Source organism: Drosophila rhopaloa, unplaced genomic scaffold, assembly GCF_018152115.1.
Source record: "Drosophila rhopaloa isolate 14029-0021.01 unplaced genomic scaffold, ASM1815211v1 contig_3, whole genome shotgun sequence".
In the NCBI taxonomy this organism is placed as follows: domain Eukaryota; kingdom Metazoa; phylum Arthropoda; class Insecta; order Diptera; family Drosophilidae; genus Drosophila; species Drosophila rhopaloa.
Genome location: NW_025335123.1, coordinates 14,186,700 through 14,209,673, shown reverse-complemented (window position 1 = coordinate 14,209,673; position 22,974 = coordinate 14,186,700). Strand labels below are relative to the sequence as shown.

The window sequence follows — 22,974 nt, the reverse complement described above, 5'->3', positions numbered from 1 at the left end:
AAATCTAAAGATTGTAAAATATTTTTTAAAAACATTTATGTATGTATTTCTCATTTCTTTGTTTCTTTCATTTATTGTGTCTTAGCTTCTGTTCTGCGCTTTTTGCGGTTCTGAAAATGTACTTTCTTTGCCTCGCCGCGTTCTTAGTTTGGGAACTCCCTATTTCGCACGATCCGCTTTTCAAACCCCAGAGATACTAATGGGCGTATAGCCTGTCTGGTGTTCGTGTGTGTAATGTAAGTGTGGGTCGAATGCGGCAATATTCAAGTAACTATACACATTAACTGTAGGCATTAATCCAGCGATTCTCAAATAAATGTTACAACTATTTCTGTTTTCGATTTCGCGGCTTGTCTCCTGGCATTTAATCAGTGGCCCAAGGACGAGTCCTAGCAAGCTTCAAATGGTATAAACTACCTATATATACATATATCGGTATATATATGTATTGTGTATATATATATATATATAAGTATATATATATATGTATGTGGTGTATGTATATAACTGTAAATCTGCTCAGCAAAGCCGTGGCTTGATGTCTCTAAGTTTTCGGCGTTGTGGAGCCCAAAACTCAATTGATTTCAAACTATTTATACATGCTCGTATTATTTTGGTATTTTCTTTACTTGGAATGTTGCAATTGCAATATGTAGTATTTTTGTGGCTTGTTAATTTTGTAGTTAATTGGTAATTCACTTTCCTTTCAATTCGTTTCTTTTTGTTTGTTTGTAAATATATAAATAGGCAGCTTTTCGATTTTTAAAAACAAAGGGCGCGTGTACGAAATAAGTTTCAGTTTTTTTTTTGGTTTTTCTTTTTTAGGTATTTCTTGTTTGTTATTTAAGCAACTATGCTTCTCAAATTGGTGGAAAATGTTTAACATTGCTTAATCGCGTTTGTTCTTGTTTCATCTTGTTGTTGTAAAATTTTGGTTCTTTTTCGTCTAGAGTCTAGAGCATAATGCTAAATATTTTGGTTTGGTATTTTCAGTATCTTTAGTATGTTTTGGTTTAGCCGTAGTATTTTTGCTTTTTTTTCTTTTTTTTGTAGCATTGCTGTGGGACTTACGTAATAAATGGAAAAAACGAAAATGAGGCGCGTGTTTACTTGGTTAAGGCTTTTTCTATCATTGTATAATGTATAGTTAAATTAATTTTGTTTTCACTTGGGGCGTTTTAAACGGTATTCGTTAATTGAGTGTTTGTGAGTTAATTTAGCTCTCTTCTCTGCCTTGCATTAATTGTGTATATTCTTGAGTGTTTCTTTAGTTTACTTTCTTCATTTTAGTTGTTTAGAAAAAAATTCTGGCGTATAAAAGCTTAATTTTGATAGGTTGTTCTCGTTATCATTATCGTTCTAGGTGTAACTAGAGGTACACATATATACATGTACATATCTATAATAATTATATGGCTTAATCAGTTTCTTTGGCGCCTCTCAGCGAATGTCCCAGCAGACTGACCCCAACCGACCCTCAGCAGCCTACCATCTGGCTATCTACATACATATATATAAATATCAGACTGAATCGGGCGATTTCAAGGTGAAATTGAATGCCAGAATATCATGACTGTGAGTTGAATTCAATTCTGGGATTCGAGATAGGGGTTTTCATCCACGGTTTTTTCATTGTTTTATCCATCTGCGTGTATATACATGAGATTCGCTATTCATCCCATAAATTGTTTAATATAAATTTCGACTAAACTGCTCGCTCAGCTTGATCTAAAAATTGTAATTGCACCATTTTTAGTTTCACGTTTTTAATGCTAATGCTAGGTTTTTGTATTAGGTCTGAGTTGCTAGTTTGCTGAATGCTGCTTGAGTTGGTTTAGTTACTTTAGGTTATATTTATAAGGCTCTGTGTAGTTTAGGTCTAAAACACCCGAAAAGAATACAAAGGATGGGGGCGAAAGCGAGATAGATTGAGTTAGAGATACAGATAGAGATAGAGATAGAGTGGGGAAGAGGGTCAAACAATACGAGTACTAAGCTGCTATCGTATCAGTGCTATCGTATCTTCATATGAGGACTATCGGTAAATCTCCGTCTTATCGTTTCCCATCCATCCGGCCTAGTGCGTCTTAGCTTTTCTTATTCAGTTGGTTGCTGCTGCCTAATCGTTATGAATTAGTTATATATATTTATGTTTAGGTATATTTGATTTATAGTTATAAAAAAAAACCTATGTACAGTGAGCCCGCTACATTCGTTAAACTTTCAACTATAACTTAAGATCTAAACGTATGCAACAAATGTATTCATCGCTATGCTTTAACTTTTGATTCTTTGTTGAGTATTGGAAATACGTATATATAGAGGAGTGTGACTGACTGACTGACTGACTGAGTTAGTGAGTGAATGAGTGTTGGTTACTCAATTTTAATACCACTTGAATTGCTTTTGTTTTAACGATGGGAAGGGACTATCGCCCCTTTGGGGAATGGGAATCGAAAAAATCTACAACTAGAACTAAGTAACTTTCGGGAACAGACCCGAACCCCCTAATTCCCACAACTATACTGGGAAGACAGTTCGTATATATTTGTAGTCGTAGTCGTATTACCGGGGCACGGGCTCTGCCGCCATTCTACGCTAGGTATTCATAAGTATCAAATATCAAATTACAAATTACAAATTACAAATATTAATTATCAAATATCAACTAGGGAATCAAAACGATGGTAACCGAACGAGATTCAAGTGGAGTCCAACTGATGCTATGTCTCTGGCGACTTAAACGTAATGAAACCTTGCCTCTAAACTGTCCAGGATACTCGTACTCCTCGTACTCCTCGTACTCCCCCCACTTGAACATACTATATATCGCGATCTGAAGAGTTTTCGGTTCGGTTCTGCTCCTCCTAATTTTGGAGTCTATAGCATACACATATGTATGCCAAGTGCAAGCCTATCAAATGTCAGCATAAACAAATATCTAGGTTAATTTTTTGTCTAAACTTTTCAAATTGGTTTTCTCTTTAGCTAATTTTTATCACAAAACATGTGTGTAGGTGTGTGTGTGTGTGTGTGTGTGTGTGTGGGTGGTGGTAACATATTTTGCTAAATTTTTATTCAACTATTTACAATGCCCAAAGAAATCATATTTGATCCTTGCATTTAACTAGAGATTTGCTATTTGTTTTTTTTTTTCTTTTTTTTTCTTTAGTTTCTTAGGTCTGTCGATTGTCGTTTCGTTTAGCGGCCACATTTCTGCTGTCTATATTTTTTATTTTGTTTTTTTTATCTGTTTTTTGCTTAAGCTTTACTCTTGCTGAGTTAACTATTTGGTTGAGTTGAGTTTTTGAGTCTATAGGCCTAGAATAGGGAGCCAAGCGAGTGCGAGTGCCTGAGTGCTCAAGCCGAGTTTCGTTAAGTTAGTTAGTTAGGACGGGTTATATCCATACATTCATATACATATCTCTGTGTCTTTATATGTACATTTTCGGTTTCATTACATATGTATCTCCCAAAAGTTTCGCTATGTGTGTGTGTGTGTGTATCTGTGTGGGGATCCCTGTGGATCCTTATCTAAAGTTAGGTTTTAGGCTATGTACAATTCACGGGCATTGTTTCGGTCTGTAAGCATTTTTCATCTGGTTTTTTGCCTCCTTTAGCAGTTATCACAAAATTATCCATATATACATACAGCTATATCTGAGTGTGTGTGTGAGTGTATCTGTGTGTGTATGTCCTTTACAACGTTTCTTTTTGTATATATATATACATATATATATGTAAAGGTAAATAATTGCAGTAAATGTAGCAAATTCGTAAGCAATATGCTTGCCTTAATCGTAATCGTTATCCTTATGGCTAACGCTATCATAATCATAATCATAATCATGTAACGGTTAAAGAGTATCGAATATCGAGTATCGAGCACTTCCATTCAGAGTGTGTGTTTTTGTGTATGTGTGTGTGTTTTTGTGTGTTTGTGTGGGTGTGAGAGAGGGATAGCATTAGGTAGAAATTTGTGTAGCGAAAAAGAAAGTTTTTCATCCAAAGCTCCACTACAAAATATTTATCCTTACAATGCTTAAATATTTTTGAATGCAACTTATGTATAAAACCTTTTGTTTTAAATATTTTGTACAGAATTGAAAACAAATCAAGGAAAACTATTCACTTTTAAATAACCAATAGTTTTCCAAAATTAACGACTAATAGTGAGTAATTAATTTAAATATCGGTATCAGTAAAATAAATATATTTTTTGATTTGAAGAGGAGTATTTTAAAATCAATTTATACAATTTTGGAGTACAAAATTGCAGTCAAAAGTTTACGACTTAAAATATAATATAATACCATGATTTAAAATATAATAATATTTAAAAATAAAAAAAATTTGTGTTGAAGTCTTTTGAATGTTTCGGATAAATACGTTGCAGTGGATTCCGAAGTGTTTGAGATACATGAGTTAGCTTTAGAGTTGAGTTGAGGTTACAGCTGTATCTTAAATATATAGACTAACTAAGCGTAGGCGTAGGCTTGCGAGTGGGCGTGGCTGGGCCCCTACTCCCCCCCCTCCCCTTCCCCCAATTGTTTTGTATTAATGCTCCTGGCCGGATGCCTCCTCCATTTGCTCCGGTATCGTGGGCTAGAGAAAGTCCTGCTTGCCCCGCGTACTTCCCGTTGGCGTAGTGGTAGTGGTGGTGGTGGGCGTGCCACTGCCGCTGCCCGCCGTCGAGGGCGGTGGCGGTGTTGTGGGCGTGGCACCTGCCCCGGATCCAGCTCCTCCTCTTTCACCACCTCCACCTCCTCCACCTCCTCCCGATGTCGATGGCAACTGGGCCGCCGTGAAGTCCTCCTCGAGCAGACGCAGATGCAGTAGCTCCGCACCCGGTGTGCTCGGCGATGGCTGGTCCGCCTGCTGATCCGCCGACGATGACGCTGGCGTGCCAGATCCGGAGGCGCCCGTGGGAGCTGCGGTCGCGGTCGCGGTGCCGGCCGTCGAGGCGAGTGTCTGCTTAGGAGGCGCCGGTGCTTTCCTGCTCTTCGAGCGTCGCTTCTTGAGCATCAGCGGCCCCAGGCCGTTGCCTCCCGCGCTCGACACAACTGGGGCGCCCGGATTTAGCAGACCACCAGCGCCACCAGCGCCAGTACCAGGACCTCCTCCACCTCCACCTCCACCACCTGGCGATGAAATGGTTATCACAGTGTCCACTGGACTGGTCACCACCGATACGGATGGGGGCGGGGGCGGGGCCGCGGTCGATGCTGTGGGCGTGCCGGCACCGCCCGCGCCGCAGCCCGCGCAGATCTCGTCGCCGGGCGTCGTCTGGCCACTGTTGTTATCGGGAGGAGCGGCCACAGGTGCCAGTCGCTTGACCAGCTCACCCAGCAGATCCTCAATGCGGCCAATGCGCTGCTGCATCCGCTGCAGCTCCAGCCGCACATCCACCTTCATGTCCAGCACGGTGGCGATGAGATCGCGCTGCGCCAGCGTGGGCGGCGTCTCGCGCAGCCCAGTGTCGTAGGTGTCCGACGTGGTCGCCCTGGAGCTGGCCATCTCGATCTGGCGTTCGCGCTCCAGGGCCAGATTGCGATCCGCCTTGGTGACGATGGCGACAACAGTGCCGCCTCCTGGTGCTCCTGCTCCTGCCGCCGCCGCAGCTGCCGAGGAAGTGGTGGCCACCGGTGGTGCTCCGGCGGATGAGGCTCCTCCTGCTCCGACTCCAGGTCCTGCTCCTGATCCTGCTCCTGCTCCGGCTGCACCCTCGATGACCACGCGGCTGTCGCGGCTGGGAGGCGAGGAGTCCACCTCGCCGCCCTCGTCGATGGTGTCCTGGCGGGCCAAGGTCGCCTGGCTAGCCTGCAGCTTGGGCGCCTTGGGAAAAACCTGGAGGTGACGTTTAATGGAACAATGGACGATGCGGATGCGAATGCGGGATAGACAGGCGGGTGGCGGGTTGTTGCATGTTGCATGTTGCATGTTTTTATTGTTGTTGGTTGGTTGGATGGTTGTTGGCAGGGAGAAAAGTGAGAAAAATTGTGTTTTGAGTTGGTTTTTTTCGGTTTCGGAATTAGGGTTATCAGTTTGGTGGATTGATTGTTGGTTGATTGATTGATTGTTTGATTGATTTTTGTTGGTTGGTTCATTTATTGTCGAGGCATTCATTGCGGTTGTTGTTGGAGTTGCAGTTGCAGTTGCAGGTTTGCAGGTTGTTGGCAGAGTGCAGTGCATTGAATTTATTCCAATTTGTTTATATTTTAAAGTTACAGTTGTGGTTTTTCCAATTCGAAATCAATTTCGAGTTGTTGTAGCAAGGCAGGCAATTTCATTATTTCAAATTCGATTTTTTTGATTGTTGAGAGATAGAGAGAAAAGTCAACGATAAACGGAAAAAATCGAAAAAACATATCAATTTGGTTTGGGGATCATTGCAATATTAACATTCTAAAGGCAGTTTGCTGGGTGTTATTTTTTAGGGCGGTGGGCGTGGTGCAGGGGTTTTATATTGTGGCGTTGGGCGGGCACGAATTAATAATCGTATGGATTTGCAAGCTCCTAAATATGGATTCACAATAAGTGATCGATCGATGACTACAATTATAACGATTACCAATATATTTGTGCCCGCCCATTCACCGATCGATAGTCAAAACCGATAACAGTGTATCGTGTGCCAGAGTGGGACAGCCAACTAATATAGCGGTTAGACAAACTAATTGTTCGTACACTTACTTTGCTTAATTGTAAATGCTATTCAATTCGATTGCACAATTGTCAAAATGGAAATACGAAATGATAATTGAGAAAATGAACGCAAAATGATCGAGTAACCGCATTCAGAATCGATAACAATATCGGTCACGGAATCGGAAGTGAGAAGAGCAAACGAAAGGCAAAAAAAAGAGAGACAGAGTTATCATTAAGATGGAAACCCAACAAACATGCATTTTTGCATTATTCGGTACATGTCTGTTTTGGTATAATTTTGTTATGAATGCTGCCACGATTATAAGCCTGCTTTGGCCTTAAAACTATTTATTTAAATATGAGCCTTGAAAAGTAAATCATTTTTTTGGTTCAATTTTTCACTATAAAATTTTGGTTCTAAATTTAAAATTATATTTTTAAATAATGTCCAATAGTTTAGTATCAAAATATTATTGTTTCATAAAAAGAGACTCATAGATCAAAAAGAAAGTAGTAATAATTTTTTCTTTACGTTTTTTTTTTTTTTGTAGCAGGCATATAAACGTACAATGTGTTATTTAGCTTGTTCCAACTGACATGCATTTCTTCATTATCATCTGAATTCACTAGCACATTTAAAGCCACCTGTAGACATTTTTGTAGCACCCTGATAAAACCGAAAGCAGAACTGCGTGTCAGTGGATATCACTATCAAATCAAAATCACTATTAAACCAAAAAAAGAGTTGAAATTTAGTTGCATCCTCTTATTTTCTTTCGAATCGAATGTTTTGTGTGTGTGTCCCTGTGTTTCGGAGTATATGGTGTCTTGCTGAATGCCAAACGATCCTGGATCGTAGATCCTAGATCCCAGATCGCAGAGCGATGTTCCCAGTTCCCAGTTAACAAATCCGATTGATTAAGCGTATAATTACTTTGTTGCCTTGTCCACCATTGCTACTCGAAGTACTACTCTGCCGCGCTTGGGCGGTGCTCTCTCGGAGGCTTTCGCGGGCGCTCAAACTTCTCGAGACGGCTACCTTGGCGCTGGTGTCGCTAGCTGAATCGACGCTTGAACTGCCCAGGAGGCGTCCCCACTTGCTGGCCCGTGTACTGCGCGCAGATGGTGGACCCGATGAGGGCGATGGGGATGGCGATGGCGAGGGCGCCGCCGCGGTGCTGAGGATGCGTGCGTCCTCGGTCAGTGTCAGTTTGGCTGGTAGCTTCTTGTATATGTTGTTTCATTTTGTTGTCGATTTTTTTTTTTTTTTTTTTTTTTGGCAGGGTGGTGGGCATTTGCGCATTATCATTTATCGAGCAAGCATTATCAGGCGTTTTGCGATCAAGAAATGGGGGAGAGAGAAGAAGAAGAGAAATGTGTGTGTGGAGGGGGGTTGAGGGTTGGGAGAAGCGCGGGGGTTGCAGGGTTGGGGGGAATTTCGATTCGGGTGTGGGGAAAAATAATACAGAATTTTCCGTTAGTAATTTTGTTTAATTCATTTCAATTGTAGTTCAGCCAAATTCACAACATAAATCAAGGAATCAAAGATCAAGGCAAATGCAGAAGATGAGTATGTACAAAGCGAAACGATCAGTGGTGTGCAATGGTGGATTTCATGATGGTGGTTTGTGAACATGGGTGGATTGTGGTGAATCGTGTGAGTCGTGAAAAGTTATATGCATTATGCGAAAGCATGTTAAAGAAAGACAAAGACAAAGAAAGACATACAACGAGCATAAGTCACTTTTGTATACAGTTCATCGCTTCGATAGTAAAAAACATTAGTTAAGCAATACAACGGTTATTAACTACTGTAAATGGTTAACAGTTAACGGTTAACGGTAGGCGGTAAACAGTTGCCCCACCGTAGTTCGTGTTTCAGTGCCCGGGTGTTTCAGTTCGCCTGGGGCTTGGACTCTGGCTGGAGCTGTGAGTGGTGGATTGTGAGGCTGAGGCTTCGAAAGAAACGTTAGTTGTTCGGTTAACGGTGAACAATGCAGCGGAAACGAATGGCAACGGAACGGGTTCGAACCGTGGTGAGTTAGAGCCAACGCAAAAAGGAACAGATATTTTGAACAGCAACAAAAATGATAAAATATACCATTTGCGATTGTGCGATAAGGTAATATTTTGCTTTATAACTCTTAGGTCTCTTTCAGATATATAACAATATAAACACTCTTCCTTGTGCAATGGCAAGTAGGTCATCATTTACTTTTGCCACAAGAAAAAGCTTAAAATATTATTAAGATTTAATAACATTTCTATAGAGGTAACATAAAGAAAGGGTAGAGCTTTTTAGTGTTCATTTTAATGGCTTGGCCTCAAATTAGTCTTTTACTTTAATGATTCTGATTGAGAGTACATGTCTTGACAGATTGTGTATTTTAAAGGAAACTATCCAAAATTAATCACCTTAAAATGACTTTGTGAATTCGCTTTACCACATCTCTTAATACGTAATTATAGCTCCACTTCTTATCGCACAAGCCCAATAGAATATAGATCAAACGCACATAGAACTACCCAATGAACACAACAACGAAACATGGAAATGTAACAATAAATAACAACAACGAAACATTGAAATGGAACATAGTATAACACGGAAAGCAGAATGCACAGCAACAGAGAGAGAGAGAGACAGAGACAGACAGAGAGAGCGAGAGAGATACCCCATGTGGGGAGATTCCAATCCCATGGACTCACCTTAGTTCGCTCCACCTCGCCGTCGCCCTTCTCGACATCACTTTGGCCGGATCCGCCGACGAGCTCCTTACTGCCCGCCTGAACCTGCGGAGTGCGACGGAACTTGGAGAAGATCTTCCGGACGAGATGGTCCTGATTCTGGGGCAATTGCGGCTCGTTCTTACGCCGTTCGGCCAATTCTTTTTCGCGCTTCACATCGGCCACCTTGCGAAAAATCAGTCGATGTCTGAGATTGTAGGTGAGCACCAGATTGCGTGCAAAGCTATTCGCAAATGCCGAATAGAAATCGAGGACTTCGAGCAATTTATCACGTTTGATGGCATGCAAATCACAATAGGTCAGAGCGCGCACATTGGCCGCGCTCTGTCCAACGGCCGAGTCCTTCCAGAATTGATCGCCGAAGACGTCGCCCTTGCCTGTAAAGAAATGGTATCTCAGCGTGGAGTGTGGCTCGATGGAGAGCCGCAGAACTTTTGCCATTAACGATTTTCCCTTGCCAACTTTCATAAACAAAAAATATCCCCTAAGAAACTAAGTTTATTTTATAGTTTTTTTTTTTGGGATATGATACCTTTCAGATACCTTTTTTTACTTCGCATTCTCGACTTATTTGGTTGAAAAGTTTATCTTAAAGATTGCTTTAGATATTAGTACAAAATGTACACTCAAGCTGACATACGATTTTTAATAATCACATAATTTAACTATCGAATCACTTAATTACTTTCTAATTGAATACCAAGATTTATTAATATTATGGTAAAGAAGATTTGCTTATATCGGTTATCGAAATAATCGATGTAATTGTAATCGTTACCTTGAAAGGAATTAAGGATAGATTATTACACAAAAGACTCTTCAAATCAGACGTTTTACCTGGTACTACCGATAATCGAAGTGGATAGTTCTGCGGCTTTTAGAGGGGCAAGGGTAGGGGGGTGTGTCCGAATCAAATCGGTAATCCGGGTAACTCACCCAATATTGCCACAACCTCGTCGTCCTGTATCACCTCCAGGCTGCCGGTGACAATGAAACAGAGGCTATCGATGCTCTCGCCGGTGTGGTAGAGCAGATCCCCCGGCGCCGAGTGCGACATCATGAAGTGCATCGCCAGTGCCCGGAGACAACCATCCGAGGCCAGACGAAATGCCGGATGCTCGTTAAATACTTTGCGATTTAGATGAACACATATGTCAGCCTTCATATCTTTCGGACAATAGTTTAGTACCTGCGAATTGTGAACGAGTTGCGAGTGGCGGTTCGATAGGCTTCGATTCGAGGCGAATCGAATCGAAGCGATTGCGATCGAGATTGGTTTTTGGGTTTGGGTGGGGATTCTTTATTCTTTTTGGTCTATCGGATTATCGATAAGCCTTCTTCTATTGGGAACTTTTTTAAAATTGCGGACCACCACGGAGGTTTTCCATCCAGATTTTCTGATCCTCTGGACGGAATTCTTCAGCTCTAGTGGCTAACGGGACACGCACACACACGCACACATACACTAATACACATACAACATTGATCGAGTGTCAGAGTGTGTGGGTGTTGTCTGTTTTCCATTGTGTGTGTGAGGCTGTGACTGTCTGTGTGTGTGTGTGTGTGGATGTTTGAGTGTGTTGAGGGCTATTTCCGATTTTCATGGAAGTAGCACCCCATTTGTTTTTGCGTTTTAAGGTCGGGGATGTGGGGACTCTAATTGCGGCACAAACTACAGTCAACGAAATAGTTATAAAGGTCAGTTTATTCGGCTACGACCGGCTGTAAACTCTGTTTCTGTCTGTGAACCAAACTTCTGTTTTATATATCGTATCATTAAAATTTCAGGCGCAAACGACCCCTGAGTTGGGTGTCTTTTGGGGAGTGGATTTTTGGATTAATGGATATCTAGGGGACGTTGCGCCGTTTGGTTCAGGTTCATCTAAAGGCATGAATTTGACGGACGCTTTTCGTTTTGGCACGGATCTCGCTCGCGGGCAAACACATGGAGAGAATGGAGAGATAGATCATCGGTTAGCTGAGTTCTGTTAAAGATGGTTTCGTTAGATGTATAGAGCTTGTAAGGTGATTCCGCATTTTTTTTTTTTTTTTTAGTTTTCAGTTTCTCAGCCACCCACAGCTTACCTCGGACTCTTCACCTGGACCTTGATCTGTGGGTGGGTTTGACATTGGGCTTTTCGGGGGTTTCGGTTTTTGGTTTTGATCTTAGGCCTAGGGATGCAATTAGCAGCTTCAAAACAATAGGAAAACAAAGCGCGAAAGCAGCGACCAAAATTTCTTTTGTCGGAGAGTGGAGGAGATAGAGAGATAGTACAGGTGTTTTGAGGTGTGTGATTCGTCTGTAGTTAGAGGTATGTGTGGTGTAACTGTGTGTGCCAAGCTGTACAACTAGCGGGTGTGATTAGAGTGATAATCGATTGGCTAAAGAATTAGTATGAAATGATAAATAAATAAATTACCAATGAGAAACAAGAAGGAGAAACTCGGTATTACCGAATGAGTTGTAATAAAAGAGAAATTAATTGAAACACAAAAATGATGTAGTAAAAAAACACAAAAGAAAAAGATAAGCTCAGTTTATAAAGAAATGAAAATGATTGGAAACTAATCAACAGCGATTGATAAACAGTGGAAAATTGAGTATCGAGTAACGAGTAACGAGTAGCGAGTAGTGAGTAGTGAGTAGCAATTAAGAGTTTAATGTATGCCATGTACGTGTGCGTATGCCGAGTGCATTAGAGATAGTGATAGGCTGAAGTGAGCCAAGCTCTATAGAAAAGCCAGCTATGTACAAATGGAAGCCAGTTCCTGCGCATTAACTTTATACACAAAAGCATTGATAAATGAGACACATAGATGGTTGCGTGTTTCCTTATTCAAGCTAAAAACAACGTTTCATTGAATGTATCTTTAAAAACAATTGTAGCCCGGCTGAAAATGTGAAACGATTCTGAAAGCAAGAAGCTGGTTGGCAACGCAAAAAGGATCCAGACGGTTTCGCCTCCCAGGATATCATGGGCAAGGTCGGAGTCGGGAACTTACCTTCTCGGTGTCCAGACCTTTGGTCATGGCCCACGTGGAGACGACATAGTCCATCACTCGCTCGCTGAGAGCCTTCGGCACCTCGTGCAGCTTCATGAACTCGCGCACATTGTTCAGCATGTCGTGGTACTTGGCCGTGGCCGAGGTCATCTGCTGGATGATGGTGGTCACGTGGCCAAAGATCGTGGCATACAGCAGAGCTATATCGTTTAGGGTTTTTGGATAGAGAGAGAGAGAGATAAAGGTGATGAGACGGACAGATTTAGCGGCGGCGGTGCACACAGAGTTGGAGTTCGAAGATTGGGGTTTCCATTTAAAGCAAACTTTACACGATCAGCTAGATAACACTTGAGATGTGTGTGTGAGTGCACAGAGAAGAAATAACCATATCTAAGAATTTCATTTGCAAATATTTTTTAACAAAATCATATTGTACAATAACTCAAATCAAAACCTCAAATCAAACAATTTAAAATACTTAGAACTTTCTGGCTATATTTTTTCTCTGCGTGTACGTGAAGTGTGCGTGTGATGTGTGTGAAATAGACAGTTATAGGGTGTGTGTTATCGGTGTTCGCTGATACTACGCGCTGTGGAAGAAGAGACGCACAGGTGCGCGGCTAGAACAGTAATAAATGCCACAGATTGGACGAGCACACAGTAAGACAGAGACAGTGATGGATTTCGGATGGGTAGGAGTGGGAGCGAGATGGCGAGTGACATGAGCGAGATGCTGCGCAGGATCAGCTTTTCCTTGGCATTTTTTTCCGGCCGATTCGGGGAAGTGCTGATCATGCGCAGTGTTCGAAAGACACTCTTTTCTGATTTTGTTCGGCATGAAAAACAGTACAGCAGAAAAGGTTCGCGATACATATAACGAGTTACAGATACGAATAACAAGTAACAAGTTACCAGAAACGAAATATTATTAACGAGTTATGAACAACGAGTTACTTTTAATGAGTAACGAGTTTCGTTTAACGAGTGACTATTACGGATCATGCGTTACGATTACCGATTTACGAATAACGAGTAACAAGTTACGGACAACGAGTAGAGAGGAATACGCAATGCAACTCACACATGGCGACGAATTGTGCAACTAGATGACGACGGAGCAGAAGAAGGGTGAAGAAAGAGACTTGAGACTTAACTCTGGCTGCGATCAATCAATGATTGGCGATGTGAGAATGCGAGTGAGTTGCTCTACTAGGACATTGGACAAATGGACATGGGCTACGAATCGAAATGAGGCTCTACACCAAAAACTGGAGCGATTTATTAGTTCTAGCGGCGCAAGCGGATGGCCTAGCTTTCAAATGGAATCGGAATCGAAATCGATAGATCGGAACCGGAATTCAAAAGCGTGACGCGTGTGCGGGAATATCAAGAAACTTGGACGCGGCAACGGAACGTGTTAAGGACACAGCACCTGCAATGATCATCATGCAGATGGTGAACACCTTCTCGTTGTCTGTCTCCGCGGCGACATTGCCAAAGCCCACCTGTACAAACGAGAACAATCAAATTGGGAAATAGAAAGAGAACAATCAAGGGTTTGTTTAGTTCGGGAATTGGATTACACCAAAGATAATACACTCTTCCATACACACACACACACTTACCGAGGTCATGCAGGTCATGGTGAAGTACAGGGCCGTCACGTACATGCTCTTCCGTGACGGCCCATTAACCAATTCCGGCCCGGTGTCATTACTCCATATATACGAGTACGGCGACTGGGTGACATTCGCCAGCTTCCATAGCCAACTGTACTGGATCTGTAAGGGATTAGTTGATATTAAAAGGTATGTTTTACACGTAATAATCAGTTATTTTTACAAAAAATCAAATCTGTTTACAGCAGTATCAATTAAACTACCATTTACTCACTTTTTCTTACAACAAAACTAAAAAGTCATCTCTTTAATGATTACATGATATACGGACGATACTTAAGCTTAGATGGATAATATTTCTTGGGGACCCATGACTTAACCCATCTTTTTTCAATGTTTGATCATTCTATGATCCCTGAATAGTCCCCATTTCCTTTACAACAGGCTTACCCCATTGTCCGCATCGCTGCGACCGATCGAGTACCAAATGCAGGCCAGCCAGTGGGCCACCAGCATGTAGAAGCAGAGCAGCAGGATCAGCATGGCCGCACCGTACTCCAGGTAGCGGTCCAGTTTCCGCACCACCCTGCCCAACCGCAGCAGGCGGACGACCTTGAGGGCACTGAACAGCGAACCGATGCCGTCCTCGTCACGATCGAACGCGTTGAACACGTCGTACGGCAGGCAGCTGAGCAGGTCGATGATGAACCACGACTTCAGGTAGTTCATCCGGATCACCTTCGGGTCGCTGACCACCTCGCCGCCAGGACCCACGAACGTTGTATGGAAGTTTAAAACTACATATGCAAAGGTTATCGATTAAAAGAAGAGAGTATGTATATGTGTTTTGGTTACCCACCAATATCTATAAAGAATATAACGTCGACTATGGAATCGACCACGAGCAGGGAAACATCCTCTGAGGTTTTATTTTTAAACGCTACATTGTATGGCACCTGTAAAAAAAGTAGAAGTTATACACAAAAGCACTTGTATTACTTTAATTTTGATTAGTTATTTTATAACAAATACTTTTGCATCATAATTTTCTAGAAATTGGGTTGCAATTTTTTTGACCGAAAATATAGCCTCATAAAAAATGACATCAGGGCGTATGATTAATGTACTGACGTCCACGTCTTCGTAAAATTACTCATACGACCCATAATCCCAAGATTCTAGATAAGACTTCAAGCAGAAAAAAACTAAAAATATATTATAATTTTCAACTTCAAGGCAACATTCGGCTGTCAGGTGAATGTATGTGTTTTTCTATGTTTTTTTTTTGACTGACAAAGAAAACATTGGGGAAATAAACAGTGGCTGCCAAGAGTTATGTTAAACGAATGATCTCTCAGGTGTTCCAGGTGAGGCTCCCCACTTCCATCACCTAAGCAACAGTTGGGATTGCCATTGCCGCACCCCCACAAACCATTTGCTGTTGTCTTAACTGTTGCCCCAAGTGGCAGTTACAAGCCTCTTAACGTGCCTCGTTTTGGCCCGGTCTGAGGTTGGATTACAGGCCACGAATGCCGCTGCTTATGTCCTGTCAAGCCCTGTCTCTCCTCCGCCGACTGAGCATATTAATTTAAGCACATAAAACATAAGCCGGAGGAGCAGGAGGATGAGAATGAGGTGGAAGGACTCGCCGTCTGAGCAGCCACTTGGTCATGTAAATGTGTGCACTTGTCTGTCTCCATCGCCGACCCAGCATCTCGCCCTTTGTCTGACTGGGAAACAACATTAATGTCTGACAGAGGGCCCTCATCTGAACTCTTCACTTGAGCTCGAGCCCTTTCCGATCCGATTCGAGGGTATTTGCCTAATTAGAGGTTTTAGCGGGCGCTTACTGTACACACATACCTTTGCCTTGATTAGGTGAAAGTGATGAGACCAGGGGAAATGTATTGATACCTTCCCAAACCCTTATTAGTTGTTAATTTACCCTTCAAAAATATAATTTTTTAACTTTAGCTAAATTGTTTAATTTACCTTTCCAACAATAAGGAAAATTATTTATTAATTTTTGAAAGAACACTTTCAATCAAATTTAAATCTAATACTTATTACTTTACTATTTTTCGGGCTTATAATTTCCAAACGGTTATTTTATTGGTAATATTAAAAATATGGCACCTAAATTCATTTATGTTTGCTACGTTAGGAATTAAATTAACACGACGAACCAAATTTGAATTATTAAAATAAAAAGAATATTTCAAGTTAATATATTTATTTAAATCTAGGAAAACTAGTTTAATTTATAGCTATTGTGAAATCATTATTGGTTTAAAATCAATGTTATTTGTATTTCCTTTATTTCTTCTTTGATTTTAGTTATTTTACTTTTACTTTTGTGTCTATACAGCCCTTGGCCACCTGCCTAAAACATCCCATAACTTTGTAGCTTTTTTGTGTGCAGTTTGTACTGGTGTATGGTCACAGACAAAGTTTTGATTTGTCGCTGGCTATACATTTATCTCAAAGTTGCGACGGCCACAATTCCGAACGACAACAAACAGGCAAAACCAAATATATGAACACACAGGGACAAACAACTAATACCGCAAAATGTCATTAAACAATAAGTAAACGAAAAGTGTGCAACATGGAAACCGAAACAAGTACGCAACAAGGAATTGCAACTTTCTTTCAGATACATAGTATTTGAGCTGTGGTATGGAGGACACCATCTAGGACCCCACCAAGGACCCCATTCAGGATCCCCAATCCACATGTGTGCGGATACCAACTTATGCTGAGCGCAATTTGAGCGAAAATGTTAACATCTTGTTCACGGAAATAGACACAATTCGAGCAGACAGACGACATCGGCTTATGAAAAGGCATTGTAGTAAGCTGAATGTGGATGTGGCTGCGGCAGAAGGTAGCGCCATCTCCCTTGATAAGCCCATTTTGGTTAAAAACCTTAGCCTTCCCACTACACCTGTCCCCCAAAACCAGACAATCGTTGTCAGACAGGATGATTGGTGGTTGAACAAATCAGGGGCTTATGAATGCAAATACGTAAAAATGTAACTTTAATATAGAAAGTAAATAAAGAAGTGGATACGGACTTGAAAGTGCAGGTCTTAGGTCACTTTTCTGCAAACCAATTTTTCGAAAATTTGGAAAGGGGTAACATCATTGAAAATGACGAAAAATCGACCCAAATAAAAAAATTTAACTAAAAACACAGATTTTTAGGGAATCAAACCACGATCATTTTGAGGTATGCCACTTTGAAATCGGATGTCTGTAAGAAAAGTTATGGGCTTAGAAGTCCAGTTTTTTGGCACTTTTCTGCAAGACCATTTTTCGAATATTTGGAAAGGGGTAACATCATTAAAAATGACGAAATACTGAAAAAAATTACAAAACAAAATTTGAATGCAGATTTTTAGAGAATTAAACCACAAGACTTTAAAGGTATGCCACTTCCAAATCGGACTTAAATTAGAAAAGTTATGGACTTAAAAGTGCAGGTCTTAGGTCACTTTTCTGCAAAGCCGTTTTTCGAAAATTTGGAAAGGGGTTACATTGCTTAAAATAATGAAAATTCGACCCAAAAACAAAAAAAAAACTGGAAACACAGTTTTTCAGAGAATGAAAACATAGTCATTTTAAAGTATGCCACTTTGAAATCCGATGTCTGTAGGAAAAGTTATGAGCTTAGAAGTGCAGACATTTATTTTGTTAATTGTGAATGAAGCTCATATTTTATGTCATTATTCCCCAAATTAATTTCTTTTTTTGGGTGTAGAAGCAAGATCTTTTAATAAATCTAATAAGGTAATTGCAAGGTGAAGGCTTAAGGTGAATGCATTTCACTCACCATGATGGCTGTATAAAATGTTAAACACAATATCACCCAGTCCCAAATGGCTTTAAATGCACAATAATGCAGGAGTATGTGTGGCGGCGTTTTGGGGGCTTCCTGTCGGTACTGTGGCATGATATCCGCGCTCAGGGACATCATCTGTTTGAAAGGGGGGTATTAGAGGTATATAGATAGATTAATTCAGGGATATAAAGGACTCACATGCGCCAGGTTGGACTGCTTCGTGGGATCCTTCAGCGTGGGCAGATGGGCGCTGAACTGGCGACTTCGCGTCACCGATCGGGCCAACTTGGCGAACTTCGAGAGACCTAAAACTGGCAAAAATAGATTAACCGCTACGAGGAGGGACACGCACACAAACACCGAGAAACAGTGCATCAAAATAGTTGGTAAACATCGCAAAAAGGATAAACACAAAGGAGTCAAATATATGAGTGGTATTTATATACAAATATACAGCGTGTTGTATTGGCACATCGAATTGGTTTTAGATTTGTATTGTTTTGTTTCGTTTGGTTGGGGTTTCGTTTTGTTGGTTTTCAATTTGTTCAAGTGTATTTACAGGTGGGTGTGATTGTGGGTGCAATTGTGTGTGGGTGTGGTTGTGTGTGTGTGTTGTGTAGACATGGAAAGAGAGAGCAGATAAGTAGAGTAGTAAGGTTGAAAGAGACGAAGACATATGTGCAAAAAATGTATATGGACCACAGTTGCTGGAAATAATTTTAAGCTTCAAAAAAAAAAAAATAAATAAATAAAAAGTTGTTTCAATTTGCTTGTATTCATATAAAAAAAAAGATAGAAATAGTTTGCTTTTGTTTTGAACTATTTTGTAAGTAACAAATATATTGAAGTGAAGGTCCACCATATTTTTTATTCGATTGGAAAGGGATAGCTTTAGAATATAATATCGTAAATTATTTTTAAAACTAACTAAACTTTAAAATGATGACCATTATTGTCATTGGTTGATAAAGAAGTTATCTACCAATTGTTCTATACTTTTTATGAGCAGTTAATAAGATGGCTCTAAAATAAAAATGCATTACTTTATTGATTGGCAACACCTAAACAGATTTAGCTGGGATAAAAAGTCAAACCGTGGTCCATATGTGGGTAATAGTGGGCAAGTATGGAGCATTCACTTACCTCCCTTGGTGTCCTCGCTGTCGATGGGCTGCTTGAGGGCCGTGATGTCCCGGAAGGTCAGCAGGAAGAGCACCACCAGGTCGCGTTCGTTCCGGATGGGGGCCACCTGGAGGAGCAGCCATAGTGGCGTTTCTGCGGAAGGCAGGTCGGGATTAATAACAATTATGGGTAAGTGCGGCCTGATGGCGGCGATAAGGGGCCATGGAGCACCCTCCAGTGTATATATACTATAGATAGATGGATAGATAATCCCATTTGCATTCGGGTCACGACCAGCCAACAGACTGGGACAGAGATATACAGAGTCAGACAGAGACGGAAGGAGCACGGGGGCACAGACATTTCATTGGATTGCAATTATTGATATGGAACGCTGGATAATGGATAATGGATGCTGGATTCTGAATGCTCAATGCTGCATCCAGACAATGGCCAACATGTAAATCACCAGCGTACAGTGCGCTACATATGTGTGCAACAGCTGAAACTGTTTACTCTTTGTCTGTCCGAATGAATAATTCAATGAGTACACCGAATTGTCGATGGTTTTCCGATGGAAATTCACGCATTAAAGTCACACATTAAGTTGGTAATGGCATATTGATTCGAAAAGAGCCTTTTGCACACCTTTATAAAATGAAAAATGAAACACCTTTAAACGACTAAAGGTTTGTGCTATTTCTTTAACTTTCTGAGTTATAAATTTTATTCTAAATATGTATTAGCATTCTTTCTTAGGTTAACCTTTGTTCAAGTGTATATAAATACTAGACTAAATTGTATTAATAAATTTTTTTTTTTTTTTACGCGTTTTTGCATTCACTTTGGATTGGTATGGATTTGGTATTTAAATGGAGATATTCAAATGCAACTTGATTATGTTAACTATAAACAGTTCATGTATTTTATTAGTCGATGACTCTATTATTTTTTCCACATACTATACAAAATTCTGGTAATTGTCCTTAAGGACTCTTTACCATCCGTTATGATTGTCTGTGTAAGTGATTTTCTGTGTGGGTGTACAGTTGATGGCATAATTATTCACTAATTGCTAGCACAATTTGCTACTTCCGTTTCCGTTGAATAATTATGTGCGGTTATTGTTTTAGTTTCAGTCTCTGTTCCTATTTCTATTTATATTCCAATACATACTGACTGGATTAATTGGTTTTGGCCATATAAATACGAGAGGCTAGCCACCGATATCCAATTGCCAGGGGACACCTGTCAGTGCAAATTCAGCTATTGTTTCTGAAGCACCAGCACCCTTTTCTCTCCTTGGCCCCCAAAATCCAATCGAAGCAAATATTGTGCCGGCCAATTGCAATTTCAATCTCAATTGGACCACCCCAGATGTTGCACTTTCTCATATTGCAATTGATTTATGCCTATTTAATGCCCCAAACCACACACATGCAACAGGATGTGGAAGTGGGCATGGGAATGGACATGGGCAGCCTGCCAAGACATGAATCGAGATGGAAAATTGACTGGGCCGCGCGGAAAATCAAGCCGAATCGCATCCGTAAAACCTCGTAAATACCTTGGGTTTGTGCCTTGCCAAACTGCGAGAGGGCGCAGCCACACTGCAAATCTGAAAATTGATACTCGAAGGCGTTAATTCATGAGCTCGACACCCGCAATATCTGGCAATACTTAGGAGTCGCTGGGGAGCCATGGGCGACTCGATTCCACTTGATTTGGCCGGGGATAGGATGGATGGATGGATGGATGGATGGCCGGGATCGGATGGATGGCGTTACGGCATTACAGCATTACAGGTGTCTGAAAGCGGGGGGGAGTTCTCAGCTTGATTGATGGGCCTCACTCAAAAGTGCCGGCGGCCTGCCATCGCAGCCCCAATTTGTTGGCATTACTGGTAGAGGGGGAGGGGGAGGGCGAGGGGGGGTGGAAGCACAGGTGGCCAAATGGAAGGGGTATGTGTGCAGAAGCACTCGCAAATAGAATTCAAGCGCTGGGGGCGACTTGGAAATGAATTATGAACGGTTCGGAGTGCCAGCAATTCATGAAATGAACAATCTACATTTACATTCACAACTCGAGCATAAAGCCAAATAGCCAACAAAGTCGGTTAAAATATTCATTTGCGTTTCGGAATTACTATTTACTTGGAACATGTTATTACTGAATGTGATTTATATTTGATGTTATTCGGAAACATACATGTTTTTCAAGACTTGAACTATTTAAAATACTGTAAAACAATACAAATACGTTATGAAATTGTAAAAATACTTTATTGATTTAGTGCTTTTTCAGGAATCCCACTATTGTTGCCACCGCGACTGTGACTTAATGAAGGACCTAGCATCGATGGGGGAACAAAGGACCTTGTGCGAAGCCGGGTGACTTTGATTTGGGTCCGGCATCAAGCTCCAAACTACTGGCCATTAGGGCGAGCACAGGGCACAGGCAATTTAGCACACGCAGAAATTGGAAATTTTTTGTTTTTCGGTTTTTGAAAGCCAAGGGGGGGGGGCCATACTCACTGTTCTTTTTGTAGAGCAAAATCTCAAACTGATCCTGCTGCTGGTTCTCCAGCGTGTACTCCAGCCGTCCCACCGTCTCCTTGTCTGTCAGCTCGCCATACATGAAGCCGCATCTGCAGGAATCCCAAAGAGGGATGATGATGTGGATGTGGATGTAGATGTGGAGCCAGAAATAGAAAGAAAGAGATGTGCAGAGCAGACGAGGTATTATTCTTGGTTGGCTTTGGGTTGGTCGGTTGCATGCCGCACACACACACACGAACACACACATGTATAGTACATACACCCACCGAACGGCAGCGCAAACACATGCAGCGGAAAATGGGAAAAAACAGAAAGCGTTCCAATTCGAGGAAAACATGCCGAACAAAACAAGATTGATGCACCTGGGGCACACCGAGTAAAAATACGTGGAAGCTTCACTGCACACAGCAAAAAGTATTAAACAAATATCAATTTAATGCACCGCTGCTCAACCGAATGGTCTCCACATTTCCTTGGGGGCTCAGGTCAATATTTTATTTTATATTAGGTCAAGGCGATCTAGAACTACCACAACTTAAATGAAAAAATATCGCTTGTGGAGTGTTGGTTAAGAAAAGCCTCATAAAGTATGTATATTGTTATTGTTATGTTATCATGCAAATATAATGGTGTTTACTGCCAAGTCAAATGTAAATATTATTATTGTATTATTTTCTGACAGTGTTGGTTTTGCCTAGATTCCTTAAACCAAAAACTGTAGCCAGTAATTTAATATACCAACGTACGGGTAAAAGTTATGCGTGATAGCTTCAGCCCTTTTTCCCAGGGAAAACCCAACAAAATGTTCACAAACTATGGCGTTGCATGGGCTTTATGTATATCATATTGTGTACCTTTGTTAAATGTATTATTTTTCGTTCATTTCCCATTGAAAACTAAATAATTAATGATCGAGTTTCTGGGTTAAGCAAGGGACTAAACTTTTGGTGCCTATTTTCACTTGGGGGAAATGTCAGAATTTGGGATAGGGAAAACCACTTGCAGTGCCATTACAGTACAAAAGTGTTGCATACTTTTTGGGGCCAGGCTCGATGACGTCAGCGGCGAATGAAACGAAGGGAAACGAGAACGCAACCGAAGGAAAAGTGGGTGAAGGAGGCGGACAAAGGAGGCGTGGCAGGGAGGAGTAGTTAATTTCTGTTGTTTTGCTTTATTCGTGGCCCGAACAAAAGTTCAACAAACTATGCTCGAGCGAATCGGCGACGTCACGGGTCGAGTGTGTGTGTGTGTGTGAGAGTGTGTGTGTTCGAGTATGTGTATGTGTTTTGTGTTCACACACAGAGGGACACAAAAAACGAAATTGGGTTACAAAGCAAACAAAAAACAGGTCCTGGATATGCTTATGCTCCGGGTTTCGGGGGATATAGATATAGCTGTGGATGCACAAAGTGTTTATGTGCTCATGGGTGGA

At 41.3% G+C, this 22,974-nt stretch overlaps 1 protein-coding gene across 11 annotated transcripts in view; it reads right to left on the bottom strand.

Annotated features, from left to right (window-relative positions):
• Nucleotides 1–19: 19 nt before the first annotated feature.
• The window catches only part of LOC108049014 (potassium voltage-gated channel protein eag), a 67,206-nt gene continuing 44,251 nt past the window's right edge, over nucleotides 20–22,974 (bottom strand). For 2 of the 11 annotated variants that reach the window (XM_017130006.2, XM_017130007.2), the window contains exons 5-18: nucleotides 21,519–21,631; nucleotides 20,552–20,602; nucleotides 19,006–19,137; nucleotides 18,061–18,173; nucleotides 17,854–17,997; nucleotides 14,878–14,974; nucleotides 14,469–14,815; nucleotides 14,025–14,180; nucleotides 13,832–13,904; nucleotides 12,400–12,599; nucleotides 10,333–10,585; nucleotides 9,358–9,773; nucleotides 7,583–7,870; nucleotides 20–5,847 (exon numbers count right to left, since the gene is read on the bottom strand). In XM_017130006.2, the coding sequence (XP_016985495.1) occupies nucleotides 4,606–5,847; nucleotides 7,583–7,870; nucleotides 9,358–9,773; nucleotides 10,333–10,585; nucleotides 12,400–12,599; nucleotides 13,832–13,904; nucleotides 14,025–14,180; nucleotides 14,469–14,815; nucleotides 14,878–14,974; nucleotides 17,854–17,997; nucleotides 18,061–18,173; nucleotides 19,006–19,137; nucleotides 20,552–20,602; nucleotides 21,519–21,631 (3,625 nt within the window). In that variant the 3' untranslated portion in view covers nucleotides 20–4,605. The other 9 variants (XM_017130004.2, XM_017130005.2, XM_044461446.1 and 6 more) reach the window with 9 other exon arrangements.